The sequence below is a fragment of the Balearica regulorum genome, chromosome 5, assembly GCF_011004875.1.
Source record: "Balearica regulorum gibbericeps isolate bBalReg1 chromosome 5, bBalReg1.pri, whole genome shotgun sequence".
Lineage (NCBI taxonomy): Eukaryota > Metazoa > Chordata > Aves > Gruiformes > Gruidae > Balearica > Balearica regulorum.
The window spans coordinates 46,043,914-46,063,535 of NC_046188.1; the positions used below are offsets into that span (position 1 = coordinate 46,043,914).

General features: G+C 40.1%; 1 protein-coding gene across 1 annotated transcript in view; it reads right to left on the reverse strand.

The window, feature by feature from the left end:
• HSD17B12 (hydroxysteroid 17-beta dehydrogenase 12) overlaps window positions 1-19,622 on the reverse strand; it is a 91,564-nt gene that overhangs the window by 16,523 nt on the left and 55,419 nt on the right. Inside the window, 3 exon segments of the mRNA XM_075754710.1 lie at window positions 3,541-3,575; window positions 14,549-14,593; window positions 15,877-15,941. Of these exon segments, the coding sequence (XP_075610825.1) occupies window positions 3,541-3,575; window positions 14,549-14,593; window positions 15,877-15,941 (145 nt within the window).

The following is a 19,622-nucleotide window of genomic DNA, read 5'->3' on the forward strand; positions in this document are numbered from 1 at the left end:
AGGGGAAAAGAAGAAAAAACCCTGACACATCAATGAGGTGAAAAGATTGGTTCGATTTAGCTATTTAAGAGACTATTAAGAGCAGCCATGATAAGAGTATGCAGACTAATGAATGACAAAGATCAAGATCTTGATTTATCCTCTCAGAATACAAAAGAAAGATGACACTTATTTAAATGAAAGACTGAAATTTAGATCCGATAAAAGGAAGTGCTCTTCCCATATTCAGACTATGGGAGTACTTGCCACAAAGCTTAATTGAGGATAAAAGCTTAACAGGATTCAAAAAGGGGTAAGTATTTATATGGATAAACACAAGCCTCATGCTTCTAAAACAAACTGATGCTTTAGACTAGAGGCTGGCATTCAGGCTGTAAAGCACAGGTGTCTCAGCATCTGGCTAGACTGCAACTTTCCAGCAGTAGTGACCATCATCTAGGCTCAGAATTAATGGTCTGACCCAGTGAAGAAAACAGTCTTGGAAACAAAAAAAAATGAATAGCAGTCCCTTGCACAAGCTCCATGTATTGGTCTCTTTGAAGCAGTCAATGCCACCACTGTGGGTTTTGTGGTTTGTATTTCTTCTTTATAAAAAAGACAGTCCTTGACTTAAAAGTTTATAACTTAAAACCTCCAGATAAAAGGAAACTGAGAAATGTGCATGTAGGGGGAACACTTCCAATGACTCCAGTTACAATTTTTCCTCTTAAAGAAATTGCAGGAGAAATGTTTTTAGGGAGGAATCTGAAGAAGTACGTGAACATCTGTGCAGCAAAAATTAATTTTGGCTCCATCCAACTCAAGTGTGCACTCAAAAAAAAAAAAAGAGTTGGTCAAGATGAAGAGAGCCAGGCCCACGCCCTCACACCTCCCCATCATTCTACCTTAAACGGTCCAGCGCCAGGGAGGCTATATTTAGCCATCTCCCTGTTGCTGTGGCAACCAGCGCCTGCTCCAGCTGCACGCCAAGTGGAAAGAGCAAGCTTCCTCTGTAATGTAATTATGCACTTGCTACTTCCCTGGCAATAAATACCGTAGTTTGATATTTGTCTAGAAACAGTCAACTGATTTTTGTTGTTGTTGGGTTTTTTGTTCCCAAAGACATCAAGCCTCGATTTTCAATTCTCTGAGTCTCCCACCTTAGGCAGTAGCCTGAAAATTTACAAAGGAACTGCTCATTTAAGTGTAATAGGAAGCAGCAGATTATAAATTGTCACTTTAAGTGCTCAGAGCACAGGAAAGGAGCCACAGCAGAGAATCTAAATGCCATTACCAGAAGAGGTATTCATCTAATGCTGCTATGTTTATTATAAATAAAAAGTAACAGACACTCCAAGATGCAGTTTTGTTTTCTCCTTACAGACCTGGATGCAAGCCATGTAATTTCTGCTCTATTTCTGTATTTGTCTTGTAATATATTGCCATAAAACCCACACTCAAATACTTAAAAGTACGGACTATAGCTGCAAGATGCTATAGCGTACTACGTCACATCTATCTACTCAATGCGCTATCCTCCTTGAACAAGTGAGGAATAACGATGGAAATCCTAGTCTAGTTTTATTTTTAGAGCCTTTTTCGTAACACGTGGTCCCATGAGAGAAATTTATAGTTGGCCCAAAGAGCAGCCAAGTAGAGCTACCATTTGTTCATGCTCTTGGATTTGCTGGACATCCATGTCCTCCTGTGCTTACAGGCTCTTAGCAGTGTAAATGGCCTGTGGGCTATGACTATACAGGAGTTGGCAGCTGCAGACATTGCTTCTGTGCACTGCAAACCCAACTGACTTCACAAAACCAAACAGAAAATGGAAGCTTTCTCAAATATTTTTCCCTGGGACAGAAACCAAAGCCTTCATTCAAATGAAGCAGTCACTCAAAGTGGCTGGTCACAAAGAAGAAAAGCTTCAAGATGTGTACTTTTTTTTTTTAAACCACTATTAACTCTTTCTTTCCAAGCTTCTTGAACATTTATCATTGAGATTCCTGAGGAAATCATGTAGATAGGAAAAGTAAGAAGAAACATGACAGTGTGCGTAAGAGTAGTCAGAACCAGAAAGTCAGCAGGGTCCTGGTTTGCTGCCTTTCGTTCAAATCATCTTACTCAGGTTAAGTAACAGAAAAACATACACAGGGTATTCTATAAGTAGAATATACATCACTCTGTCCTAAGAAGCTAAGAAATCAACTCTGCCAAATGGATATCTATGACATTTCTTTAGACAAAGAAGAAACTGAGGCAAGAAATTGTTAGAGGTTCAAAATTCCAAAAATTGGTAACAAAACAACATTAGATCCTTAGAAAGCAGAATGGCTGTAGTCATATTGGGGGGTGGTTTCACAAAAGGCAGGTCCCTTATCTATCAATAATAGTACACGGGCAAGGAGTAGCTTTTGACTTAAAACCCCGAGCAGGTACCACCACTGTACTATAATCCTCATCCTCCAGCTTTATTGGAAAATATTACACCCCCACCCCAGAGCTCTGTCTTGGGTCTTCTTTTCTAATTCAAAATTCTCTACATGAAGTAAATTCCTTATCTCCTAATTGTTTAACTAAAAATCTAAGCTCACCATTACTCTGATGTGCTAGACACTGACACCCATACTGGCCACCAGCTCTGACAGTTTGTACTTATGAATAAACTTTGTTTTAGATGTGAAACATTTGCTCTGCATCTGTGCAACACTCAAATAATTGAATCCTGATCTGCAATGAAGACTCCCAGATAGTGGGATGATACAAGAAATACCAATTTTTTTTGTCGGATTTGGAGGTTTGCCCCATATATATGTTCCTCCTACAGTATTTGTTTGGAGGCAATACCATGGTGACTGTCATGCATGGTTCTACACAGCTTTCCTCAGTATTGCAAGCATAGTTCAGCCCTGACCTAGGACAACCCCCAGCAAGTTGGGGTTAGCACCGCAACAGAGACGGCAAACAGCCTGGGACAGTCAACATCAGCTAGAAAACAGCCTGGAGAGACTACAAGGAAACTGCGCACCTTTTAGTTTCACCTGGGAGCTAGCTAGGAAGTCAGTACACGTCTTCCATGGCGACAGTGTGTGCATTAACTCTTATTTTAAAGAGCTGGTCTCCAATTCTACTTTTCCAAACGATCACAGAGTTTCCTCAATATACCTCCTACTGTATAATGAGAACATATTCTTTGCATCCATTTTACTTACAATGACTTAGAGAAATAGCCTTAAGAAGGTTATTCCCAGGAACTGTAACCACCCCCTCAGAATAGCGGGTTGTTGAGTTAGTGCTGATGAGTCAGACGGGCTTTTTAATTCTGTTCTAAAAGGAATCACCACAACAGTGGAGAAGGGAGAGGAAAAATAAAAAGGGAATCGAGTGGAAAAGGCTTCCACCGTCTGATGATTCATGCACCATCAGTGTGACTCACCCAGCATTACTCTGCCATTAAAACATGGAGACTAGGCTGATTAGTCACAGTAATGAATTTTTCAAGAAAGGATTCTCCCCTATAAATAATGATGACTTTGTCTGGATAGTGTTAGTGTGACTCACCTTTCCAGCATGCCGGGCAGCACCAATCGTGTCATCTGCAAAAAGAAAACATTCACGATGGCTGGGAAAGCAGACACCAGACAGCCAGAGACCAAGGGAAGCCTCCCTTCCTCCCAGAAGCAGCTGCCACCCCCTCCACCCCAACCAAGGCTCAGGGAAGCAGAGACCATACTTTGCGTAGGCAGTTTATTTTTATTCTACCTGGATAACCCGGCTCTGTCAAGTAGTGTGTGCACTGAATCTGGTGAACCCATCCAGCTAGCAGCATAAGTACAATTAAGAGTGAATAAAAAAAAAAAAGTCTTCACTGCTCTGCAGCATCCGTGGCCTCTAAAGAACATTAAAACACCAGAGTACTACAGTATGCGTATGATCTTTCTCTCCCCACAAAAGGCATCTGTCTTCCTCAAGACTGACTGAATTTACCACCTATGCCAAGACTCAAGACAATATCCAATGCATTTAGCTAGGCTTACTGAACTGCTGATTTTAAGTTAAAAATAAATTGTAGAGCAGCAAAAACACTGGACAAAACTAGTGAAGATAAGTTTCCTATATTATATTACATACAGAAAACCTTTTAAGACCACCAGACATTTTTTGCAGATGACGCAGATGTTTTCACACTGAAGAACTTACACCCCCACATGGAACGTAGCCTGGCAAACCTCCTCACTGCTCTGGGAGCTCCTGCCTTCCTTATGACCCTGAGCAAACTATTTACAACCTGGCTGAAGGATGCTCCAGAGCAGTAATCCTAAAACGAGCTTCCCAGTTGCAGACAGAGCAGCTCTGACAAGGGACACAAATCAAACATTGATCCAAACTTAGACAAATTTAATTAGTGCAAAATAGTTAATTTTCCTCCAGCTATTTACTATCGTCCTAAAATAGGATTTAAGTCCAAAATTTCTGCCTTTAAGAAATAATGTCAAAGTTCAGCTTGTGCCAAATACTACCCCGCCCTCAACCAACCCTGTTAATAAACGTCACATCACTGACACCAAGGACAGATCAGACAAGAAATGTAAATTGTTACCACTTTTCACATCTTCAAAAGGTGTTCCAACAAAGTTCTTGAGAACACAGTGAGGAGGGGGTATAAAATACTAATGGCACCAAAATTTAGTGGTACTCCCACTGATACCAAATTACCCTGATAGCTTAAATCATGAAACATTTGAGTAGTATGAGAGAAAAACACACACACAAAAGAAATCGGCATATACAGGAGCACAAAACATCTGTAAGCACTTTTATTACAAAGAAACAAATGTTATTGCTATTCATATTACTGTCACCACTGTGTTAGCCCAGACATATGGCTGAATCTGGGTTTGGGTTTTGTTTGGGGTTTTTTGGTTTTATTTTTAAATTATAAAACATACCCTTTCAGGTATAAAGGAGAAAAAAAATCACAAAAGAAAACAAAATTTCAGTTGATCGCAGTTGACACACAAAGAAAATGGTAGAGAAGGGCTATGTTTTATATTTTATTGGCATTTCTCACTTAGAATAGATTCTGCCATCAGCCATGCGGCATGACAGCTTCGACAAGGGACTGTGCAGGCAGGGGTTGAACAGACTTTACCTTCATGAAGTCGGCTGGTGACATATTTAACACTCAGCACTGCCCCAGAAGTCAAACTAAGTATTCAGAGTTGGTAAACATCACCAAGCTAAACAGAGCTGATGCAACTTCAAAAAACCCTCTAACATTAAGTCCAAGTATACATGAGCTTTTTCATACACTAATGTTTCAGAAGAGATATGGAAACAGCTATTTATTTTAATGTTAAAGGATAAAGAATGATTCAGGTTGATTTTAAGACTAGTTCAAGACCGGCAGATCTTTTAGCTGGTGCAAGCTTTATGATCTCTCCCGCAGATCCCTTGGCAAAAAGCAGCATACTGCTTCTTGCCTCTGAAGGCTGCACATCACCTCCACAGATTGACACATGGACGTGGACTGAAATTGCCTTCCCTTAGGCAACCCATAAATGGTCTGAAAAACCTGTGCAGGATCTCCCGTTGTAGTGCAGAGGGGACCCCACGTTTGAAACTGTCATAAATCCACAAATACATTCACGGTCTAAATCCAAATTCCAACCCATCAAGCAGCTCTAACAGCCTATCACGAACCTGCTGGTTACTACCGATATCCAAACGAGGGCACAGAAAAACATGCTATAATAATTGACTTGTATAAATTAAAAAACTATGAAGCCATTGACAGCTGAGATATAACAACAGGTACACAATTCAGGTAGAAATCAAGAAGTCTCTCACCACTGGCTGTATTAAATAGTCTGCTTCTAAAGTTCAGCTGGATAGGCAAGCAACTTACACACACCACACCTCCCCCAGAAAAACAGATGGCAAAACTGGCTTTCATACTCATCACCACTTCCATTTGTTTCCACTAACATTAATATATTGAGGGAATTTCAAAAATCTGTGAAATAGAGCAAAATTGGTTTTCCTATCTGTATTTTTATATCTTGTGATGTGTGAAAAGACCTATATGAATATTCAGGATCTTTATGTACAGAAAAAATACTTTCTTCTTTTTTTTTTTTTAAACAATTAAAGTAACAGAAGGCAGGTCTCTGAGTCAGTCTCACCTCACCCAGCCAAGTCCACACTCAGACTGTTCCAGCAGCACAAGGGCACTATTGGAAAAATGCTGGCAGGGCATTCTGCAGCCGTATTTGGGTCTGGCAAATTTATACACTGTACACACACATAAAATATTCCCAGCATTAATGCAAATAAACCAATCTATAGCAGAAATGTAGTTTTGCCACTAGTAACAGTGTCTATATGTGCTTGCACGATCTTTATCCAAAATAGCCAAACTGGTTAACACTCTTGTCTGCAATACCTATAATCTCAGACATGCCATTATGAAAAAGGCAGTTCAACAACAAACATCTAGAATTTAATATCTCCCAGATAAAGAATACAAACTTTAGCTAGATCTTAGAGATAGGCAGTTCTGTAATGGGGTGTATTTCATAAATGCCAAAGCATTGCAAGTCTGAGTCTACAGGAATTAGCATGTAGGATGCCAGAGAACTCTATGGTAGTGTTTCTTTCTCTGAAGGCAATCTAATAAAGGAAGAAAGTGTCAGGAAACCTAAAGGAGAGGTTGGGAACTATCCTAAGAAGAGTGCCTTCAGTTAGTTACTGAACTCACTTAGGTTTCCTTCACACAATCATTTTTCTGAATGAATACTACTTTCCACAGAAATACCAGTGCTGCAGTTAAAAACGTGAACGTTCCCAAAACTCTGAAGGCTCGGGTAATGTCAGACAAGTAGCCAGACACTATGTGAAAACTGCCAGCTCATCCAAAGCAAACTGGTTTTTCTTTTTCGAAGTTTGCATTAGAGCAAGTGAGAATGTGTGTGTGCACATCTGAGAAATTTGCTCAGGACAGTCTTCTCGACATCAGAAGTTGTTCATCTTTTATATTTTATATAGTCTGGCAAAAAGTTATGTTTAGCACACAACCACGAAGAAGTAGTAGTAGTAATAGAGGGGTTTTTGCTTGTTTGTTTTTCAATGGATTTCACATACACACATAATGCTATCATAGCATTTGGGGTATAGTTCCTTTGGTTTGGAGGGCTGCATTATTTTTAAGTCAACTTTTTCACACCTAACCCTCCAGCTCCTGTGTTCCAGGATGCTCACAGCAAATGGCTAACTTAAGGTAGAGATTCATTACAGACCATTTCAATTTTTTTTTTTTTTTTTAACAGGCAGCTATCATTTCTTGATGTCCATTCATCTGCAACTGCATTTATTACATGCCTGGTAAGCACTGGTTGTATTGTCCACTCTTCCTCACTAGATCCATCTTCTACCTCCTAATTTTGGAAAAAGGAACACCACTTTTAGTCTAAAGAAGCAGAGATTCCTCCTTGCAGATACAGAAACACACAGCCATATGGCTAGATTTATGATCTAAAACAGGTGCTACACTCAAAAGCTCCTATTAGAGGACTAACAAATAGTTAGAAATTATAATCATGTATTTCCAGTGGTTTTTCTTCAGAAAAAAACCCAAGTCCCATTCTTAATGATCACCGAGTTGCAGTCTTTTCTCACTCTGATCTAAGCAATAGCTCAGGAGCAGAGTTTAGGGAAATAATTATTATTTCTAAAGTTCTGAATACCTTTCAAGTGATACTCACTCAGACTGCTAAAATAAAGTAAGAAAAGCAGAGGTAAATATTCAAAGTCATCTTTCACATCTTATGAGCCACACAATTGTTATACAAAGCCAGAAATCTAATGCCATAGTTGTATATTTAGAGACAAATCATTCTATGGCATGATGTTATGACTACGAGTCACTCTCTTCCACTTCCAAAAGGTATAATGATCTGTAATTAAGCCTATGCAAGTACAACAAAGGATGAAAGCTAGAGAACTTGGACAAGTTTTCTACTTCGTTACGCAGCTAAGCAGCTTCCTTCAGATCTCATTCACGAATCTGGGGTGAAATTATAACAACTCAAAGCAAAGCAACTTTTTTAAAGTCAGCAGTTCCCTGTGGTGCACCCACTCATGTACAAAAACATCATTGTTACCGTAAGATAATTCATAGCGCCCAGGCAGAGGATTCACACAAGTTCACAAATGCCCTATGTGTTTAACAAATAGTTCACTGACACCGTGCCGGTGCAACGCTCACCCACGGACGTTACGTTGAAAGAACTAAGGAACTGTAGTCATGCACTGGTAGTTAAATTGATCGTAAAACCTAGTCTGTGTCTACTATTAAGTTTTTTTAATGTGTCTCTTTTGAAACAGAATCTTCCTAATGCAGCTCATACCCCAAACTGAACAAGAATTATTTATATTTGTAAAATCTGGCAAGTAAACCTGATGACAATTAAACAGAAAAATCACACAGTAACTGGAAAGGGGCACGGGACATACAAAGGGAACTATGAACAGAACATGCTGCAAGCCCTGTTCGTGGTCACTGACTTTGAGCAACAGTTTTAGAAAAGAAAGTTTTCCCTATTTAGAACCACAAACTTTTGGAGTCCAGTTTGCAAGGGAAAGCCCTCAAAATAAACATCTTCCCTCTGCCCTTTACATAGGAAAAAGACTACTCAAATAATAAGGCTGAACTTTTGCTTTCAAGATGCGGAATATGTATTTGTCTCAATCCCAAATCTACAAAAAGCTACAGAACTCTGGGATTTCCTAAGTTTCCCCAAGTTACCTGTACTTTTAAAAAAAAAAATCCCAAGTGCTTCCCTGACTGTCCCTGACTGAAAAGTATTTATCACAACTACTTTCCCCTTGTTCCAGCTTCCTGTGTATCATGCTCTCGGGTTCAAAGTCAGCAAGGTGGGAAACCACAGCATTCACTCTGGACCATCTGAATGACATTCATGACCACCTTCACAGAACACTTGCTCCTCTTCCGATCATTGGCAACCGTCCCTCTCAAACTTATATTATGTACTTGGCTAAATTGTCATCCCCCCTTTGATTATGACTTGGAATATAAGTGTAAAGAAACCTCTTGACTAGACTGGAATACACACACACACACAGAGTGATCTCTTCTCTCATGTTCCACTTATTGTGATCCTCTCCAATACACAACAAATACAAAAATTCACATGGGGTCTAGCAGGGCACAAGCAACTATCATCTGATTTCTCAGAAGGTACCTTTACAGACACAGTATTAGGCTGCACTAGCCCATCTGAACACTCGTGGGAGATACATCATTTCCTACTGTCTTCCAGGATTATTGCTCACCAGGCTTTTCTTCTTACTACACACAGATCTGCAAAAGATTATTTCCCCTCTTTCTCAAATATGCTAGCTGCTTCTCCTCCTTTTAATTTTATATCATTTGTGGGTTTTGTTGTTGGGTTCTTTTTCCTAAACTCACAGTTTCAGACTTTGTAGGTAGAAGTTGTTCCTTTGTCCTGCCCGGGATTCACAACCTGGTATAATTCAGCTCTCGCTCCTCCTCCATTAAGAGGGCAGCTAACAGTAGATCTCACAGTTCAACACAAGAGTATTTATTTATTTTGAAGTCTTAAGCAAATTATAAGCTTCTCAAATACAGTGATGATAAAAATCCTCGATCTTGTAGGTCTATTATCCCTTTGTATTTGACACTCAGTATAAAACACAAGTAAGGTGATCAGGGCGAAGATTAGCACAGACACAAAGGCATGTACATATACGTAATTTACTCTCCCTTCTCCTCTGTTAATGCCAATTTCCACCCAAAACCTGCCCTGCAAGCCTAAAATTTATATTCCCCCACAACATAATAGCTTGCAAACCAATTCAGTTCCTTGCTTAATCAACTGCTAAGCCAGTACTCCCTCAACTATTTAGTCCTACTCATTTTTCCAGAGAACACAAGTTATGCCTCACTCCCAAGGCAATTAGCATATTGCAATGCTGCAAACAGAAATAAAATTACTTGCTGTTCCTCACATACCAAGTATCTCTTGCAGCTTCCAAAGAAGAAAGAAGGGCTCCCTAAAGTATGTGAAACTATTCTCTATGCTCATTGCCTACCTGTTTTTTTTCCACTGGACAGCAAGTCTGGTATCCTTGGCTTTCAGGACATTAATCCAACAGCCAAATCAAGTTTAACTGTTTTTCCAGGTGAAATCAAAGGCTGTAGCATACAAAGGTGAATCGACACAAGACTATGCAGTTGATACAAAGAAACTATAGATGAAAACTATACTGAACAACTATAATTTTTGTTCTTCAAAACTTGCTGGTTAGTGAAAAAAAACTCGGAGTTTTGACCGGTGTTTTATTCAATGTCAGAAATTTTTAGTTTGTGTCTCAAAATGTGACGAGACATGAAAAAATTACAATACAAACCCACATTACCTGAACTGCCACCAACAATCACTAAAGAAAAGTTCTGCTTTTTTAAATCCCCCCAGAAGCTTGAGATGAGATTATGACAGGAACCATGAAACTTCACATACTACCCTGTTGTCTTCCTCATTTATCTGTCAGCTCAATCCTTGTATAAGGCTGCATTAAGTCTCCAGCTTTCCTGAGAAAGTATCGCAAACAAAAATTCTTCATTCTGTTTATGGCATCACCAAGACCCAAGGCACTTCTTGTTTTGTGTAACATATGAAGAACAGAGTAAATCCTGCACTGCACATCACCATAAAACTGTGACATTTCCAAGAGAGCTTAAAAAAACCTACTGTGGTTGGGGGCGCAGGGTGGTGTTTGGCTAGGTTTTTTAACTAGTATTTTACAAGATGTGAGATTTCCAACATGTTTTACAACAGTTTTACATAGCTTGTCTTCAGTGGTGTACAGGGTAATTTGAAGGCAGATCACAGTAATCGCACCACTTCACACCAAACTGATCCAGCCCCAAAACTGCAACACCGTGGGGTTCGTGGCAACCTAATCCATCAGTGCTCTAAGGACGTGATGGGAGCAGACAGCACAGAATAGGATTTGGGAAAGAAACATCTTTAAAAGCTCTGATAGGAAACAAGTTCTCAAACATTAGGGGAAATTTCATAGTATTAGATTATCTATGTTTGGGAAAAGTATGACAGAACCAACTAGGTTGATAATTTATCCTGTGAGGTAAAGATGGGGTCTTATCTCTCATTGTACCTCTGGGCTGGTTTTGGCTGGGATAGAGTAAATTTTCTTCATAGTAGCTAGTATGGGGCTGTGTTTTGGAGCTGTACTGGAAACAGTGTTGATAATATAGAAGTGTTTTTGTCATCGTTGAGCAGAGCTGACACAGAGCCAAGGCCTTTTCTGCTTCTCACACCACCCCACCAGTGAGTAGGCTGGGGGTGCACAAGAAGTTGGGAGGGGACATAGCCGGGACAGCTGACCTCAACTGACCAAAGGGATATTCTATACCATATGACATCATGCTCAGCATATAAAGCTGGGGGAAGGAGGAGGAAGGCGGGGACAGACGTTCAGAGTGATGGCGTTTGTCTTCCCAAGTAACAATTACATGTGAGGGAGCCCTGCTTTCCTGGAGATGGCTGAACACCTGACTGCCAATGGGAAGTAGTGAATGAATTCTTTGCTTGCACACATGGCTTTTGCTTTTCCTATTAAACTGTCTTCATCTCAACCCACGAGTTTTGTCGCTTTTACCCCTCCCATTCTCCCCCCTATCCCACCAGGGGAAAGTGAGTAAGCAGCTGTGTGGTGCTTAGTTGCTGGCTTGGGTTAAACCACAACAACCCCCTCTACATGATGTATACCCACCCCCCCCCCCAGGAAATCCAATGAGCTGCTCAACAAAGAAGAAGAAAAGTCAAAAGGTAAGGAATGAGCATTATCCTTCAAAAATGCTTACACTTGTGGCTACAAAGCAGACCTTAACGTTTCTGCAGAATCAAACTGTGCTGAATATCTTGACTTTCCCACTTCAAGCCTAAGGAGTGTTTCAGCCAGAACTGAAGTGGAAGTATTTGACGTGTGTGCCAGAAGAGTTATGGTGTCCAACAGAGGTGTTGCTGATAGGACATGGTGCAGGTTACTGAGAAGACAGGGGATATCATTATCTTTTAAGCACTGAGGAAGTTTGGTCCCAAAGGCAAGGAAGTGGGTGGCAGTGTTCCAGAACATAACAATAGACAATTTATGCAACACTTCTGATGAGGATCTGGAGATAACTCTGAGCAGAGCCTGAACAGGTACCAGCAAAACCTGCTTTGCCTCTCCTGTACCTTTACTTCTTCAGCAGGCCTTAATCTCCTTGCTGAAGAACCCAGTGCTCCCTTCCATCCCAAACTTTTAATTGGGCAAGAAGGGAGATTTTTAAATTTTCTTTAAAACACACTTATACCCCTGGATTAGAGATTAAATCAACCTAAAACATTAAACAACATGTTCACAGATTACATCCCAAACATCTAAGAGAAAGGACATACAGACTTTTCTTAAAATTATTTTTTCCCTGTCATGATTCTCTAGTTCTATGGGTTCTCCTGAAAAAATGGCTTACAGATGGTACATATCTCTAATGTGCTCCTCTTCCCAAAACAGTAAGCATCTGGCATGCCTACTGTTTAATTACACAACAGGCTCATGCAGGATGAAACACTTTCAAGCCTGGAAGCTTATGCTCAAACTCTGATTATACCCAGTAGCAGGAGCTTTTCACGGTCAAGAAAAAAAGTTTTCAAACAGAAGGAAAAAACACTATTAACACACAGCAAGCAGATACCCAGTAAGTTTTTATACGTGTGAAGATAACCACGTTAGAATGCAAAGAGGCAGACAATGCAAATTTTACAAGAACCTGTATGACAATTTCATTAACTTAAATGGTTGAACGCCACTGATCATAAACACGAAGACTCAAGCCACAAACCAGTGCTACTTAATTCTGGAAACCGATATAATCTGGCTGCATCTCTGGAATTTTAGGTACATAGCCAGTAAAGCAGACCTCAATGATTATTCTAGCCTACCATCTTCAGAAATACATATTAAAGTAGTTCATCTATAACTTTTCTATTCTAGCAAAATGCTTGCAGGAAGACTGACACCCCAAATTCTTTAATCACTGAATACTGCACTCCCTCTGCTGGCACAGCACAGATGTCACACCTTAGCAGAGGCATTCTGATTACGCTAATCTCTAGCTAAGAGGTCTATGCATTACTTCTTCACATTTATACCTGGGGTAGTCGTGCTAACATTAAAAAAAGTCTGCTAGATGACTTCCATAAGAGAAGCTTTCAAAGGTGCCCATTAGTAACTGACTTCTCTGACAAAAATTTTGCAGTAGTGCAACAAAACACCATGGGCCACAATCCTTAGACAACTAAAATTGTTGTCAGGTTAGCAGTCATTTTCAAGGTGAAAAGTTACTGAAGATCCACTGTTGTAACATTTCTCACTTGCAACAGGTAGTTCTAAGATGCTAAATCACACAAAAGTGAGAGTTAGCAGCAGCAAACTGACATTAACAATCCCATTCAGTCACACAAGGGTTGCATTTTCATTGTTTGTCTACGTTTTAATAAGGTGAGGAAAATCTTACAGAAGCATTGTTTTGAGAGGTCCTGTGCCTCTTCACATGGAAGCAAAACACTTACAGCTCAGACTCCCCAAGAGCAGTGCACTAGATTAATTTAGTACTTGACCTAATCAGAACAGCTGCAAGAAAGTCAAGGCTTTTGAGCCAGCTTTGAAACACCTACTATTTTGGCTTTGAGGCAAACACTTAACTCTCTACTACTGGAGATGCAAGTTTTGTTATGCATAGGAAGAGAAAGTTAAGGTTCAGCAGCAAATAATCACAAGGAGTTTCTTCAGCCCCCTCTGGTAATACACTAACTGACTCCCTGTGTCACGTAAGCAACTGCTATTCCCTCTGCCCCTTTTAAGCTTTGAAATACTACAATGAAAATCTGATCTTTCCATGGGTGTCACGTTAGTAAACAAGGCAACAGCCATATGTTTTAGCCTGATCAACTTAGGTTGATTTCTTCCCAATAAAAATTTCAGTTTAAATATCTAAAAGGGAAGGTAAATACTTCAAAAGTTAATGCACACTTCTTTGAACTTGGTCTTCCTTCTTGCTCATGTATTTCACAGAAGATATTTACGTGTCTTCTCACTACAGTGTACAAAAACCTTAGATGTGCAGAGATGAGGGCTGCCCACCCAAAACACACAGATACAGGGGGAGAAGAATGAACAATTTACAAGGACTAAAACAACACGTATGAAGAAGCATGAAGTGCTGTTTTGTGAACATACCTTGCTCTTCCAAAAAGCTAATAGGTATCTTTGCAATAAATTATATTTCACACAACAATCAGAAGAGTCTGATACGACAATCATAACCTCTGGGTTACTCTAAGATGAAAAATGAACTTGTGATCCAAATGGTGAAAGTAATTGCTTCAGACAACTGAATTTTAATTGTTTACTAGTTTTGAATTAAGATATCAAGAACAAGCGTTGGTAACAGAGCACTTACCTTACAGACAGCTATGATGTTAATGTTGATCATTCTGTTGATTGTCTGCAAGAAAACAAAGTTTGGGGTTGTGTTCTAAGTTATTGATCAATATGTACACACCCTCTGGGTTTAAGTGCCAGGATAAATTAAACCTCACATTTAAAAACATCCACCTTTGCTCCTTGCCTTCCTGCTTAGGTATCAGAAACAGTGACAGACTTTCAAAGCAGTCTGTGAATTGCTCTTGGTCACATTTTCTCTCTGATTAGGGACTCGTACTAGCAAAGAACAATACAGATGTATCACATGGACACTGTATTTCCTAAGACTATTTGCAATATTTATGAATTTAATAAATTCTGATATTTTAGACATGTTCATAAATTAATGTCTGTATTTTGCTTTTCATTTCGTAACTGTTTCGGTGACTTAAAATTTATTCATCAGGTAAGAAAATGGGGATTTTTGTTAAATATTATGAAGCTTATTTGAAGGTGAACAAAAAACCAGATACATTTATCAATGCCTAAGCAGAAAACATGAAACCACAGTGAGCTACAGGGGTTTTGGAAACAAAATCATGCACCAGTGAAATTGTTTATAATCAGAGTTTTCAGTGTACCCAACGCAACCAAGATTGTCATAGAATCACAGAATGGTTTGGGTTGGAAGGTACTTCAAAGATCATCTAGTTCCAACCCCCCTGCTGCGGGCAGGGACACCCTCCACTAGACCACATTGCCCAAAGCCCCATCCAACCTGGTCTTAAACACTTCCAGGGATGGGGCATCCAAAACCTCTCTGGGCAACCTGTTCCAGGGCCTCACCACTCTAACAGTAAAGAATTTCTTTCTAACATCTAATCTAAATCAACCCTCCTTCAGCTTAAACCCATAAGCAGTCCCTACGTTACAAACTGAAACGGTCATATTTAAGTTTCATTACAGTGTTATGGAATATGCAGCTTCCATTCATGAAGTTGCTTGCTTCCCTACAGTCACTTAAGAACCAGCCCCCCCCCCCAGCTAAAGCAGCTCATGAACAGCAGCCAGATGAGACCATGGAAAGGAGTGGATTTCAGGTATTGACCCCAGAGCATCTGTGTGAAATGGAAATATAAAACTAAGAAGCAGGGGAGAGTATGTAAAAAAACATAACAAAAGACCTAAGACTGCCATCATCTGAATTGTGCTATGTTGCTTATGTATCTCTCTCAGCTTTTTGAACCCTTAATTCTAATCTGAAAACCTTGTTATATGTGGGTACCTTAACCAACCCTAAATACTTTTGTCATATCCACTAAGCATTTAGCACTAACAATGAGAAGGCACCACAGAAGCACTTACCTTATCCAGGTCTGGAACATCAAGAAAATACTCGGGATAAACGTATGAAGTTCCCACATTGTTAACTGAAATGAAAGCATGAAGTTTTAATTAGATTGTTTGGATGCCATCTGATTTCTCATGCTCCGATTAATGACAAATTTCAAGCAATACTCTTCAAATGTTGCATTTAAAACATTCTAACCCCTTTATTTTACAGTCAAGGAAATTTGGCTATACTTGTACACACACAAGTGGAACACGAGAGTGAATATGCAAGCTATTTTAAATGTGTAAATGTTAATTCTCCAATTGTTTAAAAGCTGACATATTTAGCACGTTGTACCCATCTCCCACCGCCTTTCACAGCGCAGGGGAAGGTTTCCTCTTTTAGAAATATCAGCGCACACCATGCAAGCGTACGAGCGACATCGCTGCAACGTGGAGTTCTGCAACCCTGCGGAAATGGAGTTTGAAGCCAAAGAAAACCTCTCAGTGCCTGGCAAGACATTAAGTGGAACTGTTTAACTTTTTTTTTTTTTTAATAAAGTGAAATAAGATTTTTAAAAAATATATCTTCTGGCAAGTCTCCCAATACTTCCCCGGCCAGTCGCTCCTTTCCCTGGGTGTCCCGAGGTCAGCAACTGCTTGGGGACACGCAGTCAGCCCGGGATTCCCGCGCAGGGAAGCGGCAGGCACGCCGGTTGCCGTGCCCCGCCGCGGCCCGGGGAGCGGAGCGGAGCGGAGCAGAGCGGAGCGGAGCGGATCGGCGCGGCCCGGGGATCGGGCGGCAGGTGGCAGCAGGAGCCCAGGCAGCGACCGCCGCCCGCAGCGCTCCGCCGGCTCGGGGCGGGAGGCATCGCTGTCAGGGCGAGCTCCCGGCACCGAGCAGCCTGCGTTTTCGACGGAGATTATCTGCCTTTAGAAAGGGTTTCTGGTTTGCTTTCGCTGCGTAGTCAAGGACTCGTTACACGGAGATTCATCGCGGCGAACCGTTCTCCCTGTCACCCCCACATCTGCACAATCTTTCCCGTTGGCAGCATTTAAAATTAACCGAGAGAACGTATTAATTACTTAAACCTTCCCCCCCCCCCCAACACTGCAGACTGACAAGGTTTTATTTTCAGCCATGAAACCAACATCCATTCTTGAATCCCAAAACTTCTGATACCTTTAGAAAACAATGCTGCTCTGTGGCTTCAGTTGCCTCAAACTTAATAAAGCACATTGATATGGAGACAGAAAAAAAAGCAAGCAAATGGGATCTCTGTTTCCTAAGTATCTGTTGTTCATCTTACGCAAGTGAATCGTGTGACATTTGGTTGCTGTGGCAACATTTTACACTTATATAGTGTCTTACACCCCAGAGAATCCCAAAGGGCTATGTATGCTCAACAGCACTGTGCACCTCCAGGGCAGGAGTCTACAGGGGGGTAAGAAACACCGTCAAAAGGTACCAATGCCCTTTTTTTTAAAAAAAAAAAAGAAAAAAAATAGCGTCTACACCTGTGCCAAAAGCTATCATTTTAACATCCAACCTGAAAGATAATTTAACTATCAATAGGGATGCAGGAAACACACAGGAGAGATTCTGGCAAAAACTTCATTCAGAGATTCCCTCGAATGACAGCTCTTTTAGTCCAGATCTTTGTGTATTTATGGAAACTCTTAGTTCATTAGTCATGTTGTGTTTCAAATTTTTAACTTTTAGACAACATTTAAAAAAATAAGAATTGAGGGGAACAGGGAGTTGGCAAATTCCCAGCAGATATTTGCTATACTTAGAGAAAAGTTTTAAAAAGGAAGGAGATCCAATCATGCTATTTGCAGTGAGCCAGATTTTTTCCTTCTTTTCATCCTAAAATAAACTATTTTTCAGTACGTCTCTCTGGAAAGCATTTTGGCTATGAACCGTGGCAGGGTTTTGGGGCTAACCTTGGTTCTTGTCTCCAAATTTAGAATATTTATATGATTCATGCTACAGAGACAGTTGCACAAAATTCACACCCCTTACTGCAGACTTGGTCCTAGATATGTACCCTCCCACTTTCAGCAATCATTTTCTACCAGATTATACTTTGCCGCAGTTCTATTCTTTGGAATAGAACATTAAAAAAAAATAGTTTTCAGTTTGCACAGGCATATTTTACCTAGAGAAATCTGGATAACAGAATAAGATACTGTCCAGCTCAAACTCCTTCTGAGAATCACAGTGATTTAAGAACAGCAAAAGAAAGATTTCCCACCTCTGCTTGTTTAACGTATTGCTGTAGCTAGCACATGTTCGAAGTCACTGACAGACGCTGTTTTGAACACACAGCAAAACATTATGCAAACTCTTTTAGCCTTCGTACGTGGGTGAGAAGAAGCTTCCAAATAAGAAGTTTACAAGGATTTCAATCTGTAAGTACTTTAGTTACACTCTGTGCAACTATATAATCAGAAGCTCGATCTTGAGCAGTATACGTGGAGACTTCAGTGTCTCTAAGCATAAAGCTAAAAAATAATCAGCATCAATCACTGGTAACTATGCTGTGCTACCAACGCTTCTCATACCGACTGCTCCAGATGAGACCTGAAAGAAGAAAATATACTGGAACCTCAGAATTCATCCCTTATGGCTGTTCTCATTTAAACCCATGTCTTCCCTCACACAAATGTGAAAAAACCACAGATCAGTAAAAGCATTTGTTGCAATCCAGAACATAGCTACAGAATTTAAAATATAAGGCACTAAACCATGAAATTAGTTGCCATTAAAAAAATTAAGATACAGTCTTTCTGGAGTAGCCATCATCTGTGTTGAAAAATCACGCTGGCAACGGTTTCTGTTAATACAGCTATCTGGGGGGGGGGTGTGTGTGTGAAACCCCTACATATCATGTAATCTGATGAGCCCAAGAATGAGATCCACTAAAAGCGCTAGTGATTAGTTAGTTAGAAGAGAGATTTCTGTAAACCTGCAGTGGCAATGGCTGCAAGAAAAAAAAAAGCAAAGGAACTCAGCTAGAGAACAGACAAGTCTAGAGCATTTAGTTGCTATTTGTACCATGTTTTTAGTCAAGGTACTCAAGCAAGTAAAAACAAGAACCAGGCTCTGTTTGAGGAACATCAAACATTTCCCTGTAATAAGCTTACACAAAATTTGAGACATATGCACTGCTTTAGTGCCCACTTTGAGCAAGACTATAAAGAGGAGTCAGATTTTCATGGGTTTGTGCATCACCATAACCTTATCACAGCCTAAGAAATAATAAAAACTCTTCCAGTGTGGACATGTACCTCACACAATAAAAGGCTTGCTGGTGTTTTGAGACATTTTAAGCAATACACTATTCTGCAGCAATTGCTACGTGATAGGCAGCTTGCAAGCCTTACATTCCCTGAGTTGATTTGGACAGGACAGATTAGAACAGATGTTAATTTTAATCTTCAAAATTTCTTTGGAACTTATTTCCTTCAGAAACAAGAAACAAGGCATCCACAGCTTTGTCACAACTACTCTTTACACAAAACACGTTGTTGGCCATTGCAGTTGCTCCAATAGATTTGATTTTTTAGAGCCATTAGACACTGGATGTCATGAGTTGCACGTACTCAAATTTGTCAGAAGGATTAGGAAACATTCTGGGCTTTCTCTTTTAATGTTATTTTTCAATCAAGTTCTATATACACTGTTTTCTTGGGCATTTTTTGCAGACATCGTACAACAAGATTCATCTATTAGCAACAAAGTTCACATGGTGTATCATCATATGTGTAACAAA